Source organism: Hippocampus zosterae, chromosome 10 (genome assembly GCF_025434085.1).
Source record: "Hippocampus zosterae strain Florida chromosome 10, ASM2543408v3, whole genome shotgun sequence".
Lineage (NCBI taxonomy): Eukaryota > Metazoa > Chordata > Actinopteri > Syngnathiformes > Syngnathidae > Hippocampus > Hippocampus zosterae.
In genome coordinates this window covers 5,541,000-5,560,491 of record NC_067460.1, presented here as the reverse complement: position 1 = coordinate 5,560,491, position 19,492 = coordinate 5,541,000, and the positions used below count along the sequence as shown (strand labels likewise).

The 19,492-nt window shown below is 41.7% G+C and overlaps 1 protein-coding gene and 1 long non-coding RNA gene across 2 annotated transcripts in view; one reads left to right on the top strand and one right to left on the bottom strand.

Annotated features, from left to right (window-relative positions):
- The first annotated feature begins 1,219 nt into the window (after positions 1 to 1,219).
- On the top strand, positions 1,220 to 2,502 carry LOC127609319 (uncharacterized). Its single transcript, XR_007964538.1, has 2 exons — positions 1,220 to 1,395; positions 1,939 to 2,502. It is a non-coding gene; the product is annotated as an uncharacterized LOC127609319 (long non-coding RNA).
- A 1,338-nt stretch (positions 2,503 to 3,840) lies between these two features.
- The window catches only part of sorl1 (sortilin-related receptor, L(DLR class) A repeats containing), a 55,601-nt gene continuing 39,949 nt past the window's right edge, over positions 3,841 to 19,492 (bottom strand). The window contains exons 31-48 of the mRNA XM_052078787.1: positions 17,408 to 17,560; positions 16,893 to 17,060; positions 15,696 to 15,824; positions 15,220 to 15,346; positions 14,717 to 14,886; positions 14,284 to 14,396; positions 13,833 to 13,937; positions 13,083 to 13,149; positions 12,876 to 12,958; positions 12,706 to 12,796; positions 11,651 to 11,844; positions 10,971 to 11,090; positions 10,614 to 10,778; positions 9,621 to 9,795; positions 8,659 to 8,765; positions 7,903 to 8,095; positions 6,532 to 6,744; positions 3,841 to 6,327 (exon numbers count right to left, since the gene is read on the bottom strand). Of these exons, the coding sequence (XP_051934747.1) occupies positions 6,260 to 6,327; positions 6,532 to 6,744; positions 7,903 to 8,095; positions 8,659 to 8,765; positions 9,621 to 9,795; positions 10,614 to 10,778; positions 10,971 to 11,090; positions 11,651 to 11,844; positions 12,706 to 12,796; positions 12,876 to 12,958; positions 13,083 to 13,149; positions 13,833 to 13,937; positions 14,284 to 14,396; positions 14,717 to 14,886; positions 15,220 to 15,346; positions 15,696 to 15,824; positions 16,893 to 17,060; positions 17,408 to 17,560 (2,441 nt within the window). The 3' untranslated portion in view covers positions 3,841 to 6,259. The remainder of the gene's footprint in view (positions 6,328 to 6,531; positions 6,745 to 7,902; positions 8,096 to 8,658; positions 8,766 to 9,620; positions 9,796 to 10,613; positions 10,779 to 10,970; positions 11,091 to 11,650; positions 11,845 to 12,705; positions 12,797 to 12,875; positions 12,959 to 13,082; positions 13,150 to 13,832; positions 13,938 to 14,283; positions 14,397 to 14,716; positions 14,887 to 15,219; positions 15,347 to 15,695; positions 15,825 to 16,892; positions 17,061 to 17,407; positions 17,561 to 19,492) is intronic.

Here is a 19,492-nt window from a genome sequence, read left to right as displayed (position 1 = left end):
GTGCTTGCGTGGCTTTTCTCCGGGTAATGTTGAAGTTTTTAAATTCATGATTTTCGTTCTGCAGTCCATCCTGCAGGGGTATCAAATTTACTTTTCTGACACCCTGATGGCTTATATGCCCTCCATTGCACCTGTGCATCTATCCATCCATCCATTTTCAACACCGCTTATCCTGAACAGGGTCGCAGGGAGTTGTTGAAGCCTATCCCAGCTGACTCTGGGCGGAAGGCGGACTACACCCTAACCGTTCGCCAGGCACATACAGAGACAAATTACCGTTCACGCCCACTCCGTCACTGAGCGGGAACCGAACCCACGCTGCCCGCACACAAATCAGGCGAATGTACCACTACGCCCCCTGCCCCCAAACCTGTTCTTGCGCTGTAAATGATTGCTCTAATTTGTTTTGAAAAGTCTTAAAGTATTCTGTTTTGTAAACGTCTGCCTTTAGCTTTGTTTTGTATGCGAAGAACACAGAGTTACCTTGTGTCTGAAATGCATAATTTTTAAATGAAGCTGTCCCAACTGTACAACAGCAGTTGACGTATGACGAACGTTAAGTTACACACTGATGATCTCATATCCACATTGGTAGCACACACACTCGCGTAACAACAAGTTATTGCAACCGTTTCACCATCGATCGGAATTGTTTGGATGTCTATTTGACCAGTTTCCTTAGGCGAGTTTATCTGGCCAGCAAGTCATAAGAAATAATTTTCCCAAAAGGTCCACCAGCTCACACTTAGCCCCTCCAAATCCCTTCATCCACAAATCATTGCATTTCTGCACTCCTTATTTTGTTTGTTTTATCTCATCTTCAATGTCCATCCCACACAGCAAATTATCAGAATGATCAATCACCAGGCGAGCTCACACTGCTGCTATTGTCAGCAGCATACCAGAGTCAAGGAACCTCTGTTTGCATCTTTTCTCGGACGGGTCATGTAGTCCAGCCTTTGTCCAACCCGCCCATATAGATGGAATCTGAAAGTAAGCAGAATCTCTGCGCATATCAACAGCAGGACTGCAGAACAATGGCACAGTACAAATGTGCCCTTCATGTCCAGTGGGGGGAAAGGAGGGAAAAGAGGGTTGTCGAACTGGGGTGTGTGTACTGTATTGTTATACTAAAGATGAAAATGACGACTTACACTGCAACACGTACAGCCATACACAAATGCGCATATCTTATAACAAGCACGGCGAGCTTCCACCATCCTTGTCTCCTTGCTGCCATTCTCCTTTGATGGCTCTTCCATTCCGACCCTTTGACAGCTGCGCGGGGGGCACTATTAGTTGAAACCACAGGGAGTCGCATCCGACGAACAACTCCAGCTATAGCCGGAGGAAATGCAACACCTCTGTGGGGTCAACAAAAAGCCATCCTGATATGTGAGCTTTCTCCTCTGTTCCCGCTTTTAAATAGCAGGAACAGCGCAACACATCATGACTGCTTGCTCAGTGAATGGTGTCCTCACTCATCAAAACCACTTAGGCTATTTACATTTACATCCCCCCCCCCCCGTTATTAGTTTGAGAGTAACAGCAAAAAAATACGCAGTTGTAAAGCAACACTGCAAAATTACATTGAAACTTAACCCTTTCAGGGACAGCGGTTACCACAGTGGACAGCTGATCATGTTATCAGGTTACATGGTGCATGAAAGGGTTAATGTTAATATTAATGCACTGTTAGCATCTGCAACTGAGCATAGCATCGACTTGTACACGGTATATAACAGTCAGGAACATGCACTCAGCAAACGCTTTTTTTTTCTTAATCAATTATAGATGATCACGGGGCTGGCTGTGAATCAGACATGGCTGGCTGGCTGTGAATCGGACATGGGCACATCCGCGATCGCTCTTCTGGTGGGACACAATTGTGCCGGAGTTCACCGCTCAACAGTTTGTGCAAAACTTCTGTGTCTCCAGGGAGTCATTCCTCTACATCTGCGATCGTCATGATAACTCTGCCCACTGACGCAGTTGGTGCCGGACTCTGGTCCAACAAATGATTGGGGCAAGCTGAAGCACCATTTTCAAGCACCAGAGCTCGAGCCAATTTCGGCGGTGGAAAAACAAAGAACTGGTGCTAAACTGGGCACTGGTTCGGAACGAGCACGAGCAAATGCATGGTGGCAGAACATGAGGGAGAGTGTTTTTCAATTGCTGGCTTTCACCTCGACTACACTCTGTTGACCTTTGACACCAGCAAGTCAGAAAAAACCCTTCACCCACATCTTAACCCTTGGAGAATGAGACCACTGTTTTTTTTTTGTTGGAGAATTTTCTTCAACTGGCCAAAAATCTTAACTAGCCAGTGTGTGTGCGTGTGCGTGTGTGTGTGTGTGTGTGTGTGTGTGTGTGTGTGTGTGTGTGTGTGTGTGTGTGTGTGTGTGCGTGTGCATAAAAGTATACTGTAGTATTTTATTTCGGTAATTGCAGCAGAGGAAAAAAATGAAAGTTTCCAGACATAAAAATAATGAAGTACAAAAATGTGAAAATAATGTCTGAGGAAAGTAATAAAGTTTTGTACATCACGAAAGTGATTGTTGGCTAGCCTGCTGGCCCTGTGAGGTGAATTTGTTCATATAATTGAAATTATAGCTGCCAGCACTACTGATTATGAAGGCCGTGAGCAGATTACGGTTCCGTGGCAGAACGTACTGGAAGCAGTGCAGTCAAGAGAAACACTCCAAAAGAAATACAACTTCATAGAACACACATTTGTCAGTTAATGATTCTGAGAGTGTTTAGGCCAGCAGAGGCACTGATGCCTAACCGGCGATAAATTTGAATGACTGGCTTTTTGTCTTTATGTGCCCTACAACTGCCTGGCGACCAGTCCAGGGTATGCCCCAGCGTCTCACTCAAAGGGAGCTTGGAAGAGGCTCCAGCATGGATGTGACTGGAATAAGGATAAACTGTGAAGAAAATAGACGAATGGACAATGTATCATCGAAATAAAGAAAGCGCTGTTACAGGTGTATCAGACCTCTTTGTGGAGCCTACTCCGTAACGTATTGTGACTGGTCAATGTACATTTTGGGATTTCGAGTCCCACAAAAGGTTTTCAAGTTTAGGCATGTTAGTAGTTACAGTAGTCGTCACCCAACACATAACGAGTATTTTCGCTAAGATAATACTGTATATTACTGACGTATATCACCTACAACAGAAACAAAGTACCGTAATAGCCTAAAAACGTGATGAAACGCTGAAAGCACACAGGTTTCAAAGTGCTGCCAAAGTATCTACTGCCCCCTTGTGGATTATATCAGCACAACGCTGGCATGCACCGACCCCGCTCAAACGCCCAAGTTGGAGTACTGACCCTCATCAGCGCCCTAACACGTCAAAAATTACTTGACAATTTTGATACTTTATTGTGAGGACATCTGTATGTTTAATTGTGTCCTTAATCAGAATATACATGTTTCTTTGAGTATATCAAGATTAGAATTTGCCTTCAGATGTTACAACTGGATACATCTAAAATTTCATCCATCTATTTACCAGTCTAGTTTTCGAAAAGTAAAATAAACGGATAACAGTGTTGAATGGTTCAAAGTGTCTACACTAGATTCATGGAATACCACCCCAGCCACACGTCCCGTTCTTCAGTTTTGTGCTCAACATTTTGCGTCAAGCAATGTTATCCTATTGTAAGTTGAGGTGTTCGTTGTCTCCATCTGTCATTCGCAAAGAAGAGCCATCCACTGAAAAAACAACGAACCCCTCATCTTACACTATGATGAAGAGGCGCACTTATTAACTGGCTCATCAGATTTGGCACACTCTAGCCACTAAATATGAGTAAATGTGACAGTAAAATGTAATTGTAATCACTTTTATTTCAGCATAAGTGGTTTTGAAAACATCTCACACTGTTAAACATTTTTTTTCTTGCAACTTCAGAGATAAGCAAACATCAATATCATCAAAGATAGCCAAGGCCAATTATCCGTGCCAAACAACATTTTGAAGCAAACGTTTTGACAAGAGTTGAGAAAGACAAGTGGGGTGCAAAATGGCCAAAAACAATAATTACACTTTGTACATGAGTTTAAAAAAAATGACTTAAAAGCGTATCTTTCCAAAAGTTGAATTGGAAAGGAGCAGTGATTTGACAAAACTGAACAAATGCCCTTGGGAATAGCATCATCTTTACCTTTGTGACTGTGTGTATGCATACGCGTGACATTTTCTTCTACCATATACATTAATATAGACGCCTACTGAGTCTTATAAGGCATTATGTGGTCAATCTAAAACACAAATTACAGTGAAATTTAAAAAAAAGTGTTTCCAAACAGCAAACATGAATTCATTGCCAGAAGAAAATCTAAGTTAAGGCAAAGACTACATTAAAAAAAAAAGCTGAGGAAGTCAAAGCAAACGCGCCCCCCACCCTCCTGCTCCCTAAAAAAAAGTGCCAGCAAAACCCTGATGATGTTGGAAATGTTTTGTTGGCCTGTCTGTTATTATAATTGGGCTCAGTGAGTAGTCAAAGAGGAAGCTGTATGCAGAAGGATTTCCACACCAAGACACACAAACACAAAAGAGCATGTGCAGACCACTGACCACTGTGGAATGGTTGCTTACAGACCCACTGTAATAAGAAAGAAGAATGAAATACAGAGTGTACATAAAAGTCATAGGTATTCATGACAGAACGAGATGAGTATTAAATACATTCATGAAGACTTCTTAACAAACAAAACAATAAAACAGTTCAAAATCAAGTAGATGACCCAACGGCTCAAGCCCAAAGGCTACATACAACATTTCAGTTAAAAGACTACCATACAGTTGGGGGGGGGACAGACATGTGGGAGGTAGGTGACATGGGTGATTCCTTTTGCAACATTGAGCTTGTATACACACGGTCCAAGAGTTTCAAAAAATCTGTTCCAATTTATATTAGTATTAAGCCGCGCAGGCGAGTTTTGTTTTGACAAAGAGAGGTGCATTTGGGAATTCTTTTTATCTACACAGTATAAGATGCAGAGTAATACAAATCACTGACTGAAAAGTCTGCAATAGATTTTAATTTGTTGAGGATTTTTTTGTTTGGATCAATGTACGGTTCCGCTTTCCTCTGGTTGATTTTCAAATAAATAAAAAAAGGCCTGCATGACTTAATTCCAGTTACGGGCGTGTGTTGATTTCGAGGATGGGGTTGGTTGCTCAGTAAAACCTTCATTTCAATATTGAACGTGAATCCGAACAGCAGCCACAATCTGCAATATATTGCGCCTGCTGGTCCATTCACACCGAAAAAGCGTGCGTGCGTCGCGCCCTAAATCCATGAGGATGATGATGGTGGTGGTGCTTTTGCTGGTACCCCAAAACAATTCCCTGAGAACTCCAAAGACGCCGACTACATTTATGGCAAAAAAGCTGGGGATGTTCATTTCCACTTGTGAATGATTTAAAAATCCAAATATACAGTATATTTTACAAAATAATGCGTTGCAGTATTACAAAGGTAAGATGTATTAAAAGCCAATATTTACAGAGGGATCGATGCTGAACAGGGATGATCAACTTCCCAAAGCTTAGAATTATCCAATCGTCTTGGCACGTGTCAACATACAAACGTGATGCTGGTGGTGGGGGGAAGGGGGGTGGGAGAGAAGTGTATCTTTGTCGCGAAGCAGTCAGGAGTGTTGTTTTTGATGCATGTTGAACATTCATGTTACTGTATTCCAGAACAGTAATCAAAAAGATGGACAATTCAAATTCTACAGATGATTTTCCGCTGACTGTGGTCCAACTGGGCATAAAAGCTGGATGTATGCTGTGATATGCTGTGGTAGAAACATACATTTGCCTTTTTTTGTATTCATTTTTTTTAAACGCGAACCATTTGTTTGTTTGTATGTGCATTTGTATGTTTTTTTGTGTGTGGGTTTTTTTTTTGTTTTTTTTTTTGCATTCCATACTTAAGTCTCTGGATGCTTATTTTGGCTTCAACCAATGGACCATTCCAAAAGGGGTCCTTTGTTCCATGTCGTACTCAACAAACGCTAAATTCTTCACAGTATGCCTCAGTATCCAACACGACCTCCATATATTCTTTTTTTTTCCCTTTATAAAAAATAAGTTATTGCGCATCCAAAAAAGTGCATTTGTATCGTTGAAAAATAGCTCTATCTCTCATTTCTTCATGTTTCTAATTAGGTGGCTTCCTGTCAACAGGGTGCGGATGGAGGGCAGAAGAGAAGTGGGGAAAAGGAGCGAGGTCGCGCTACGCGATGACCATGGGAACATCGTCTGAGAAGCCGCTGATCATGGGTGCGTCTTCGTCATCATCCACTGGGGACAAAAGAGAGCGATAAAGGTCAAACCGGGCGAGAGATATTTGTTGTTCACTAATCCTTTGTGAGATAACATAACTTCTAGGACAATGGCACTGATAACCTCATCATGCAGAGAACACCAAAAACGTCACAAGCGTGTCGTAAAATATGACAGACCTGAGTGACTACCGGTGCGGCAAAAATATGGGAACTTTCTGACCTAGTTCATCTCCAGAGGAGAAGATGGCAGAGCCAAGGCGGGAGTTGTAGTGGGAGTTGGCGAAGGCAGTAAAATTGTTCTGTAGTCGACGGTGTCGGAGGTAGAGCACCACCAAGCCGCCACATACTCCCAGCAGCAGCAGGAAGAGGACTGGAACCACGACTGCCGCCATATCCTCAGAGTGGCCTTCACTTGGTGAGGCCTCACTTGCTCCTTGGAACAGAAAAGACGCCCTTCTTCAGTAGCTTTTCCCAGGTTTGCAAACAAAATGTATAGAACTTGCTCTCAGCAGTTTGTAACGAGAGGGAGAACCAAGATACTGATGGTATCATTTCAAATAAATGGCATAAATCAGTATGATTCATTCCAAATACAATTTGCAACCTTTATGACATATGTAACGTTGGAATGTAAAACTAAGTTTGCCCCCCCCCCCCTCGTATCCAGAACAAATTCCAGATCTGCAAGAAAATGGTTCTACCTTGTGAAAAAAATATATGCTGGTTTAATGTTCAGGCCAATGTCCGAAATTACATCCAGTCAGGTTCATAAATGTTGGAACGTCAAAACACTTTTTGGCCTGAGACACCACCACAATGGATTTAAAATGAAATTCTAAAAATGTGCTCGAACTGCTTACATTCAGCTTTAAGTAGAGGGTATTTACAGTACATCCCCATCAGATGGACGGTGTAGGAATTTAAATTATGTGCCTCCCATTTTTGAAAGAACCAAAAGCAATGGGGCAATTGGCTGCTCTGCTCTTCCATGGCCTGGTTGGCATGTACGGATGGCTGCCGGTGCAACTGGTTGCCTTTCATTCGTTGATGATGATGACGATGATGATGAAGATGCTGAGAAAAGTAGGAAGATGAACTCCGAAGTGGTTGGGGCAATGATATCTGCTCATACTTCGTACTGCAGATGCTGTGACAGCAACCCAAAAGTTTGTTTCAGGCAATTCACCTGACCTGAATCCGATTGAGCATGCATCTCAACAGTTGCAGTAGAGTCCTGGCAAGGATCAAATCCGGTGTCTGGCCATGTTTATATGCTCTCGATCCAAAGGATTAGCAATCAAGTATTAAAACTAATGTTAATTTGTCCCTTTTATTCCCTTAAAAAGTGGGAGGCACATAAGCAAACTTTTGTAATTGCTAGAAGGTTGATCTGAGATTGTAAATACATCCCCTAAAATGAAAGCAGAGCCTGCAGATTGGAGGCTCTGCTCGAGGAGCTATGTTGAAGTGAGTTGAGCAGAAGTGCTTTGTGACTACTTTGTTGCATTTGTAGACAATTCTAAAAGTTTCTTATCCGTGGAGTTTGACTGGCACAAAAACGGGAGTTCACAGTTGGTGTGTTCCCCAGTACCTGCTCTAATTTGGTTATACAGGAGCAGTGCGGGCTCGCCACACAGTTGGCCGTTGAGCAAGCAGCGGGCCTGGACGGAGAAGGTGTAGTTGTGTCCAATCTGCAGGCCGCTGATGCGGAAGTAGGTCTCTGTTGTGTTTCCTAGAAAGGTTGTCTTGTTGGTCAAGCTGTCGTACACGTGCACTTCATACCCCTGTGAGACAAAGAAGCATTCCTGTTACAATTAGTGAAGAGGAGACTGAGGCTGACACTATAAAATACAGAGAACCTTTCGAAAATGTGATGGTTTGAATTTCAAGGGAAATATGGTCCAAAAATGCCAAAATAAAAGCAGTAATCGTGAGACAAACAGCTTGCCAATTCGTTCTTCTCAATCGCAGTAATTTTACAATTTTTGGGGGGCCCATGCAGTATTAGGAATGTTAAATGAAGAAGGAAAAATAGCATGACGGAGGCAAAAAGAGGGGAAAGAAAAGAAAGAGAATCACAAATGGGAATTTTTTTCAGTTACATGGATGTAAACTAAGTAGTCAAAATGGTTCCTTAAAATGTAATGTGCACTTAATTTAAAACTCATCAAATGGAAAAATTGTTTCCACTGAATGGGTTGATGAAATAATACATTGGTTTCAAATCAAAACAAAATAAAGGGCTAACAGATAAGATTCAATGAAAAAAATATATATATACCTGTATATTAGTACTTTCATAGCAATAATTCAGAAAGTCAAATTTGTATCAAAGCTAATTTCTCACTCTGCTCTCATTGAAAGTCTTCTCTTTGACGGCTAGGCTTTTCCAGAACAGGAATATGTGGTCATTCTCAGTCAGTATCTTCAAGGCCTCGGGAGCCAGAAGTGGAACTGCAACAGAAAGAAAAAGAGATTTCTAAGAAATAAAAGAAAAAACAAACACGGCACAAATAAAAATTTGCATTTAAAAACGACACCTTCGTACAATGATCCTGTTCATTACCCAGTGAAACTCGAAACTTCAGATTGACTGAGGCCACAATCAATTAGTCAAAGCAATGTACAAGTAAGAAAGGAACAATAATAAATAGTTTAAACGTTGCCTCTCTCAAAACATTATATGCTTGAAACTTCATTTCTGGAATTAACTTGAACGAATGGACTCCATTTTCCACAGTGACACAACAACATTATTTCAAGAATTGACCTTATAAGAGACCTTGGTAGTTGGTGCAAAGGCACCCATTTCCAAAACACATCACAGCACGTCAGATGATTTGTGAATACCTCCTGTAGGTATGAGTACGTGGCTCCGGCAAAACGATCTTGTTTGCAACTTCGCGACGGGCGAAAGCTCTCGTGGTAGTTTGATGTATTTCATTATTAACGGTGACTTGCTCAAAAGCTCTTTTCTTCACTGACCACAAAGATAAGCGCAAGAGGGGGGAGTGTGACAAAGTGTCTCATCGCGGGATGCACTCAATCAGAACTGAGAACACCCCAAACTCAGCAGCTAGGCAGCAATGACCAAATCACCACAGCCGTGCACACATTGTGCTGCAGGGTGGATGACAACCAACCAAAGCATTACTGTTTGCCTCCTCTGAGTGGACACGGCTGAACCAGCCATGTTTCTATTTTGTATCTCCTGCTGCTTGTGAATGAATCATTACAAGTGAGACCTGACTCACATGGCGTCCACCGATGCATTGTGTGTTCCAACTTGTCACAAATGAACAGGTGTACCTGTGCTGAGAGAGAAACTGGCTTCCTTGCTCATGTTGCGAAGACGGATGGAGATGCTGTAGCGTCCTCCGGGCTCCAGGCCTTTCAGCTGGTACTCCACTGTGTTGTTCCGGGTAGCTACTTTGTAGTCTCGCTCCACCTTGCGAACTGCATCCCACACATGGACTGCATATGTCTGAACAGAAAGACCGGAAACACGTGATGACACAATGTTTCTCTTAATCTCTAATTAAGCCCGGGACAGAAAGAGACTGGAGCGACTGGTCAGGAAGGCCAGTTCTGTCCTGGGTTGCTCCCTTGACACTCTGGAGGAGGTGGGCAACAGAAGGATGCTAACTAAGCTAAAAGCTATGATGGCCAGTCCCTCCCACCCCCTCCAGCCCGCCCTGACAGCACTTGGTAGCTCCTTCAGCCAGAGACTGTTACACCCGCGCTGCAAGAAGGAGAGATACCGACGCTCGTTCCTACCGACTGCTGTCAGGCTGATGAATAAAAAATAACAATCATAATAATAATAATAATTAAATGATGTGAAGGAAAATTGTAAATAGTACTGTGATTTATCCATTTGTGTTCATATTGTATTTAATTGAAAGATGTTTGTTGTTGTTTTTTTTCTTCTCTTCTTTCTACATACATTCTTGCTGCTGGAGGCTGTAAATTTCCCCATTGTGGGACAAATAAAGGATATCTTATCTTATCTTATCTTAATGTCAGTGAAATGCATGGCATGCTATACTTACCAGGAGTCTTAGTAAATCACTGTAATCATGAGAACTTAATACCGGTTCATAAATCCAACATCTCAACCCCAAGCAATAACATTCAAAAGCATTACATTTGCCAAAAAGGTTGCCTTTCACAATAGCTAATTGCTAGGCAAATCACCAACACCAGTGCATTAGTTAAATCATAATTACATTAAATATGTCCATGGCATAAATGTAATGAAGAAAACATAGATAATTACATAATCATAAGAAAGAGTTGTACCAGAGATGTGTTTGGTGTATCATATGGCGGCTGCCATTTAAGTGTGGCCTGTGTCTTGTCTACTTTCACGCGGTGGAGATTCCTGGGTGGTAGCCGTTCATTGGGAATCATTTTCACCACAACATGCTCAGAAGGAGGACCCAAGAAGGGGGAAACAGCCCGAACCTAGTTGTGGAAAATAAACCAAAATGCAAAGATTAGATGCCGCAACATTTCTCAGCCGACACTCATGTGGAACAAACACTATCTGGGTTAGAGAGAGAGAAAAAAGCAGCATATTTATCACTTTCATCAAGAATTTAACTAGCACGAAATAATCTGAGCAGCAAACGGAGCGTTTGCCTATGGAAGACTCACCAGAAAAAGGTACTGCTCGCTACTGTCTACAGTGACTGTCAGATTGGTCAGATTGGTGGAGACCTGACGAGGACGATGGTACAAATCCAGGAATGATGTTGCATAAAACACCCCATACACCTACATATGAACATACACATCAGCACCATCATTAAATCTTGATTCGAAAAGTTGAAAAGAGCATTTTTAAATGTGATCATGATGAAATATACTGGACACTCAACAGTGAAAACCAGATCTCTCTCGTTGACTCAAAGCAAGACCTGTGTCAAAGCACTCACATTCTCAGTGTTCATTCACATGTCTTAATTACTTTATGCTGTAATTCACAGATAATAGGGATGTTCGATACCACTTTTAGGTCAGACTACCGTATTGGCCTGAATATAAGACGGTGTTTTGTATTTTTCATCGAAATAAGACTGAAAAAATGGGGGTCGTCTTATATTTGGGGTCTAGACATTATACCCATTTATGACGCTAAGTGGCGCCAGATATCATTGAAGCGAATGCTGAACTTGACTCCACAGATCAAAGTGAACTCCTGTCACAAAGAAGAAAAATAAAAAAATAGCAGTAAGAAAGAAAAGAGAAGAAAATAATAGAAGAGATAACAGAAAATGGAGAAACGTAGCGGCAATCTGGAGAAAAGTGAAAAGTGAAAGGTACATGAAATGTACCTTTGCAGATAGCCCATTGGTGATGGTCCAGCTGCAGTCCACAGCGGTTTGGTTGAGGGCTCGGGCTTTGAGGAGGGGCTGGTCTGGCTGGATGCCAGTAGTCTGATAATGAGACAAGGCTGTGGCACTGTCACCTATACTGGTGTGAGCCCATACAGCCACCTCATACACTGTCCCTGCTGTCAGGTTCATTGCTAGAAATTTGAGGAAGAAAACATTTTACATGATGATCATATAAGGTGAGTTGTATTGTATCTCACATTGTAACAATAAAACAGTCCTGTAGAGTAATAATTCTCAAAAACTGCTGTTTTTTACTGGTCTGTAAATTATTTAAGATGTCCATGTCTTTCTTTAATTCCTTCAAGTACTCTACATGAATTTTGTATTTAACTAAATGAGCTCAAATTTCACAGTCAGTACATTTGTTAGAGAATTGAAATGAGATTATCATTTCATTTCATGTACTGTATGTCACAGATTTTTGGGACTATGAGTCACACTTTTTTTTCATAGCTGGTCCTGCAACTTTTACTCAGGTGCGACTTGCAGAGTTCCGGTTGGATTCGAACTAGAATCTTGCATTGCACTGTTGCCAAAGGTAGAATCCTGGCCGGTTGTTGCGGATTTTGGTGCTGTAAATACTAAGTATGTCCTTGTAGTGATGGATGCCGCATGCTAAACGAGCTAGCTCGGTAGATGTTCTCTTCATTTGTTGTCATGAGAGAAGAAGGGAAGGAATCGAGAACAGGGATTATGGGTGTGAGACTGAGCTCTATTATTCTTGGTCTCGGTTATTGTAAAACTAATTGATCTGAACTAAAATGATCTGATCATTTGAATCAGGTGTGTTGCAACAGGGAGACTTGGAAAACATGCAGGGCAGCGGCCCTCCAGGACCTGAGTTTGACACCTATGCATTATTTGATTGGTATAAATTGTCCGGAAAAAAGCAGGACTTATATTATATTATATGTTATATGGAAATTTCTATTGTAAAATATGTGCTGCGTGAATTGGCTCAATAAAGGTTTGGAAACATTGCCAAAGAGCACCTTTGAGGATCTTCTGCTTGACTGTGTAGTTTTTGCTCTCCTTCATGTGCGAGTCAAACTGCCAGGACAGAATCACGATGTATTGTTTCACCTTTAACACACGTACACACACATTAGTTATTGTGGAGACAAAAGTTCAAAATCTTTTTACTACTTTTTGCTACACCTACTTCATACTGGGAATTGAGGCTGAACGATAGGCTCATGGACTCTGCAGTGATGCTGTCGACGATCACAGAAGGAGGAGGCAGAGCTGCACCAGAGCAAACGTCAATGCAAATCTGAGCATTACAGCCAACCGTCAATATTTCAAACATCAGCAGGAGGTGGGAATATGGAGCAACATTTTTAAATGGAGTGTATGCGAACGATATCACCTTTCAAGGGAGTGATGGATTTAACTTCGGTCCAGTTTCCTAAACCTCGACTGGTCACTGCTGCGACCTGAAAAAAAAAAAAACAATGTATCTAGTCTAATGCAGGGGTGCCTAAACGTTTTGGAGGAAGATCAACTTTTCAATCTACCAACCTCCCGCGATCGACCCGTTACCGCGCACATGCAAGCACATACTCACGTACGCCATGATGAGCAACAGCATTACACGGAGGCATGCGACACACTTTTGCAGCCTGTTAACTATTGTACCTCACACGTACCATTTTAAAGTGCTTCTCTCTAGATTCCGATTCTTTGCCCGTGCCCGTGGTAAATTGTACACGAAACAAACTCTGAATGAGAATAATGATAATGATAAAAGATATATCGCAACAGCTCTGATCACAAGCTGCAATTGCAGACTGCTGAGCGGTAACAACTTCCGGTGATGCAGGTCATGTGCCACCGTAGGTTAAAGATTTACCTGCTTTATTTGGGGTTTTTTTGGTAATACTTTTTGTTTAAATGACACTGATAGGATGATTAGGGTGCAGTGTATATTAACACAAAAAATATATATATTGACCATGCACAAAGAAACACAAATGGTTGTTTGTTTGTTTTATCTCCTTTACACCCCCTGCGAGCTATCGGTCGATCGCGATTGACGTAATGGGCACCCCTGGTCTAATGTAACTGGATTTTAGAATAATTTTTCAGATATGCGAAGATAAGTGAGTGTCTGTCTTACCCTGAAGTGGTACTGCATGTCTGGTTGTAGCTCCTTCACCTCTGTGCTCGTTGTGGTAGTTCTCTGTGATGTCCACTCAATGGCTGTTTGTTCACTATACTCAACCTGAGAAGCAGCACACAAAGACAGACATACATATTTAAATCCTGTGTTAAATGTTTTTTTTCCTAATTGAACACACATAGGACGTTGATTTTTTTTCTCTCACGGACATTACCAAAATTTAGATCGTTACCAGCATTTATTGGAAGATCCTTGGAAAAACACTTCTGCCATAGAGGTAGAAATATGTATGGTAGTTTAAAAAAAAAACAAAAAAACAGTACGGTGGGTGAGCGGGACCTATCCCAAACTTTATCTTGATAGCAAAAATGTTTTTACTTTGGATGATTTAATAAATTCCATTATTAATTCTGCTTTTCATAACCTTTTAGAACAGAAAAAAACTTACAATATACTCTCGAATGAGTCCATTTCCTATGTCAGGGGGACTCCAGGAAACATCAACTGTCCCATCTTTGCTATTATCACAAGACAGCTCCAGGTTCCTGGGAGCCTCTGGCACTGCAGGGAACACATTTTTTGGGATATGGTTAGTTCATCTTGATTTAGATTTCAATGAACCAAAATAGGAAATGTCAACAGTTTAACTGGGGGGAGAGGGGGCAGTTTGAAATTTTTATTTTACTTTCCTATGTTTTTTGTATTTATTTCAAATTACCCAATAATAGAAGCAGGTGGTTAGGAAAAAAAAATCTGGAAGCAACAGTGAAACACTACACATTCTACTTTCCACAATAACTTGAGCCTGAGCACGAGATTGGTCATTTGTAAAGCATCATCAGATTGTTAAAAAAAAAAAAAAAAAAAACATCACTACTCACATCCTTCTGGCGTTCTAACTGTAATCATTTCATTGGTCTTGTGCAACTTGGCGAGACACTGCGTGAGCACCTTGACTTCGTAGGTGGTGTCTGGTCTCAGGACTGTAAGTTTATAGCTGGTTTTGTTACTATGAGTGTCCATGATGATCCACTGTGAGGTGCCCACAAGCCTAACACACATATAAACAAACAATAATGACTTCCTAGTAATGCTATTCATGCTGCTATAAAAGCAAACTAAAATACCACTGGGATTTATCTCATCTGTCGGTCACGGAAGATTTATCAATGTAATCATATCGAGTCAATCATTACAACATCGTTATCATGATGATGATGATGATGATGATTATTGCAATTATTGTGAGGTTTTATTACTATTATTGTGAGAAAACACATGGCATATTTTAACATATTCAACACAATATAATACAACACACTTCCATTAAAATAAAAAAAAAAATAAAAACTGGCTGTCAAATGCCAAATGCAGGTGTTCTCACCTGTAGTAGATCAGGTAGTCGCATGAGTCCAGGGGAAGATTTTTAGGACGAGACCATGTTAGAGTGATGGCACCCGAGAAGTCTGGATTCCATTGAAGGTTCTGGACTTTATATGCCAGGGTATCCGCTTAAAGAGAAGAGAGTCATCCTCAATGCACAAATTGAAATTCAACTTGTAACTGTGTTCAGCTGTAAATGTGCTGCATGGTAACATATTGCACTTTGCTCCACATCGACTAATTAAGCCACAGAATAGCAGCGGTGAAATTTTGTTTGGGGGCTAAAATTACAGACAGACAGACTGACAGATAGATAGATCTATCGTAAAAAGAAAACAGAATTTGATTAAATTATTTATGATTGTATTATTGCCCCAAGTCTGCTCGTGAGGATAAGTGGTACAGTAACAGATGGATGCATGGATGTTTTCCACTTTTTTTAAACAATGCGGACTGAAGACTTCAACATGAACTTACAGGTGCAATTGTCCTCATCGCTGTGGTCAGAACAATCTAAAAAGCCGTCACACCGCTCTTCATCCAGAACACATGCTTCACCATCAGCACAGCGGCTTCCGTTTACACAGGACAATGGCCCACGGGTGGCTGTGAAAAAAGTGAATGTTGAATGTTATTCACAATAAATAGTAGGAGAGCTTAATGCGCCGGTGAGTCATGACAAGTACAGTGGTTACGTGGACGAGCCCAAGGAGAAAAAAGTGAGCTGTCTGTCCGAATCGCCAAACAGAATGAGGGAACCACTGTATAGTGATACATAATGTGATAGTATGGGGCCATATGGTGAATGAGGGCTTCAAGAAGCGTGGACATTCGGACACAGACATTGTGTCACCCTGGTTAGTGCTCACCCGACCGAAAAAGTTCTGGCTCCGCTCCTGGTGTCTTTCAGTCGGATTACAATTTTTTTCTTTTTAGTTTCAAATTATCCACCCAAAGATGGAATCATGGTTGGTTATTGCGACTTCTGGTGTTATAAATAGCAAATCCTTGTGGCAGATGCCGCAAGCTAAACTAGTGAGCTAGCTGAGGAGACGGTCCCATTGCTTGTTGCCGAGAGAGGTGGCAGCAAACTAATGACACACATCACACATTAATTGGAATGACTCCTCCATTTATTTATTTTTCCTCTTTGTTTTCATTTGAGATTTCTTCTATTTTCTACCTGCGGTTGCCAAATTGTTTGGTGCAATACGGCCACATGATGAAACGGTATCAGTGCGACAATATTGAGTGATTTGCTAGCATTATGAAAAGGATGAAAGGAGCGTATATTACATTCATCATTCATTCATCATGGAATGTGGAAGGGAACCAGAGGACCCGGAGAAAACCAACGCAGGCCCGGGGATAACATGCAAACTCCACACAGCCGGAATGCTGGAATTGAACCCGGTACCTCTCCACCGTAAGGTCGACGCGTGAACCACTCAACTACTGGGCCACCATATTATAATATGATTATATAATATTGATATTGATATCTATTGAACTTACCATTCCTTTTTTCAAATACAATTAGGGCTGGCTCAGGCTTATCTTGAATTATCCCTAAGTTATGCTGCATTCGGCCTTGTCTGTCAAGAATTTATCCTCCCCTTTCGTTTACCGTGTGTGTGATGGTAGCATCGCTTTCAGCAGTACAAAGAGACTCACGACAATGGGCCTCGTCAGACGCATCCTGACAGTGGATCCTGCCATCACAACGCTGCCAGTCGGGGATGCAGTGATGGAGATGGCGACACCGAAACTGCCCCTGACTGCAGCGACCATGGGAGGAGGGAGCCTGGGTGGAAACTGGGATCTGTGTCACGGAGGCATTAACTGCACATTCAAGAAAAAAAAAAGGAAGGAAAAAACATTTACAGACATCGAATACATGTAAGATGCAGACACAAACACGTCATGGAACGACAGTTACGTATGTTGGTACGGTTTTATAAATCTCGAATTCCCACCAGAGGTGGTGCCTATTAGCACGGAATGTCCCTTTGCGCATGCGAAGTTCGAGTAAGCAGGGGTCACTAATGGTGTTTTTGGTATGCATACTCAAACTACGCCTGTGTGAAGGGACAAGCCGTGCAGTTAGGCACCATCTATGGTGGTCAGCAGGAATGATATAGACCAGCAATTGCCTTTGAAAAGAGGCTTCGTAGGTCAACAGGTTGTACCTGTGGGACATCCCAGCTCATCACTGCCATCACGACAGTCAGCATAACCATCGCAAACCCACGTGTTGATGATACAAGCTCCAGTGCCACAGTGGAAGCGGTTGGGGGCGCAGGTCGATGGCCCAGGAGCCACAGTGTGAGGAACTGCTCCACCTGGAGGATGGTTTACTTTGTTTAACTCTGCTGAACAAATGTTCATGTTGGAAAAATTCATTCATTACTTACTGTTAAACTCGACAATATGAATCAGCAATGCTAACAGTATAGAGGTGGTAATTGTGTGAATTTTAAGCATGTAAGCACCAAAATTAGTTAATAAGTTTTAGAATTGATCGTTTTTCGTTTAAATGTAATATTGAAACAAATTTTCAGAACAAGAGTCATCCTCGTGGGCAGACATCAACTAATTTGCTCCAGTTGTTGATTGAAAAGCAAAATTCACAATGATAAAGATTTTGTTAAACAGCATTTAAATATTCACTGTCAATGGCTTTATAAACGCACAAAGGAGAAAAAACGGTGCAGAGACGACAATCGTGTCAGAGCTGAAATTTGAATTGAAATGAATTCCCATGGCATTTGTCTAAGGTAGGCGACAAGGTGCACGAGTATTTAGTACGTCTGCCTCACAGTTGGTTTGGCATTCGAATCTTGGCTTCGGCCTTCCTGTGTAGTGCTTGTGTGGGATTTCTCCAGGAATGTCGACTTTTCCCATGGCACAAAAACCACGCATGCTCATCAGAATTGTTATCAGGCTTTTGAAAAGCTTTCTGATGAGATGATCATTTGAATCAGGTGTGTTGGAGGAGACATACAAGACAGGCTGGAGAGGTGCCCTTGAGAACCAAACTTGGGCAGCCCTACTGCGATGGGGAAGCGATATAATGGAGATATCAGAATCAGAATCAGAATCATCTTTATTGGCCAAGTATGTAGAACACACAAGGAATTTGTCTCCGGTATAACACGCTGCACTAGTATCATCGTAAACAACAAAATCATTGAACCATTTTAGAGTATACCAGTAGTTTTGTAGTACCATTTTGTGGTGCAGGAAGAGTGACTATGTCAGTGACTGTTTAAGGAGTTAATGGCTAGAGGGAAGAAGCTGTTTAAGTGTCTACTGGATATTACTTAACTCTAGTTCTGAACATGGCTGGCCAATTCATCACTCTAATTGATTAAAGTTTTTGGGTCAGGAAATTTTCTTTCCCAAAAATAAAATAACATCTAGCCAGTTGGAAGGCAGTTAAGGAGTCCAGCGCAATGCACAATGTCGAAGGGTATGGACATAGAGAGGGTGACCTCCTACAAGTACCTTGGTGTTCTTCTGAACGACAAACTGGACTAGTCTACAAACACGGACACCCTGATTAGGAAAGGACAGAGCCGACTCTTCCTACTCAGGAAACTGAGGTCTTTTGAGGTTCAGGGGTCACTCCTTAAGACGTTCTATAACTCGGTGGTGGCCTCGGCCATCCATTATGGCATTGTCTGCTGGTCAGGCAGCATCTCAGCCCGGGACAGAAAGAGACTGGAGCGACTGGTCAGGAAGGCCAGTTCTGTCCTGGGCTGCTCCCTTGACACTCTGGAGGAGGTGGGCAACAGAAGGATGCTAACTAAGCTAAAAGCTATGATGGCCAGTCCCTCCCACCCCCTCCAGCCCGCCCTGACAGCACTTGGTAGCTCCTTCAGCCAGAGACTGTTACACCCGCGCTGCAAGAAGGAGAGATACCGACGCTCGTTCCTACCGACTGCTGTCAGGCTGATGAATAAAAAATAACAATCATAATAATAATAATAATTAAATTATGTGAAGTAAAATTGTAAATAGTACTGCGATTTATCCATTGTGTTCATATTGTATTTAATTGAAAGATGTTTGTTGTTTTTTTTTTCTCTTTCTCCTTTCTTCTTTCTACATACATTCTTGCTGCTGGAGGCTGTAAATTTCCCCAGTGTGGGACGAATAAAGGATATCTTATCTTATCTTATCTGAATAACAATCGGAACCATTCATGTTGCAAAAGCTTATCAAAGTGATGATCAAATTAAACTGTGGTAAAAGCATGAAATACATTGCCC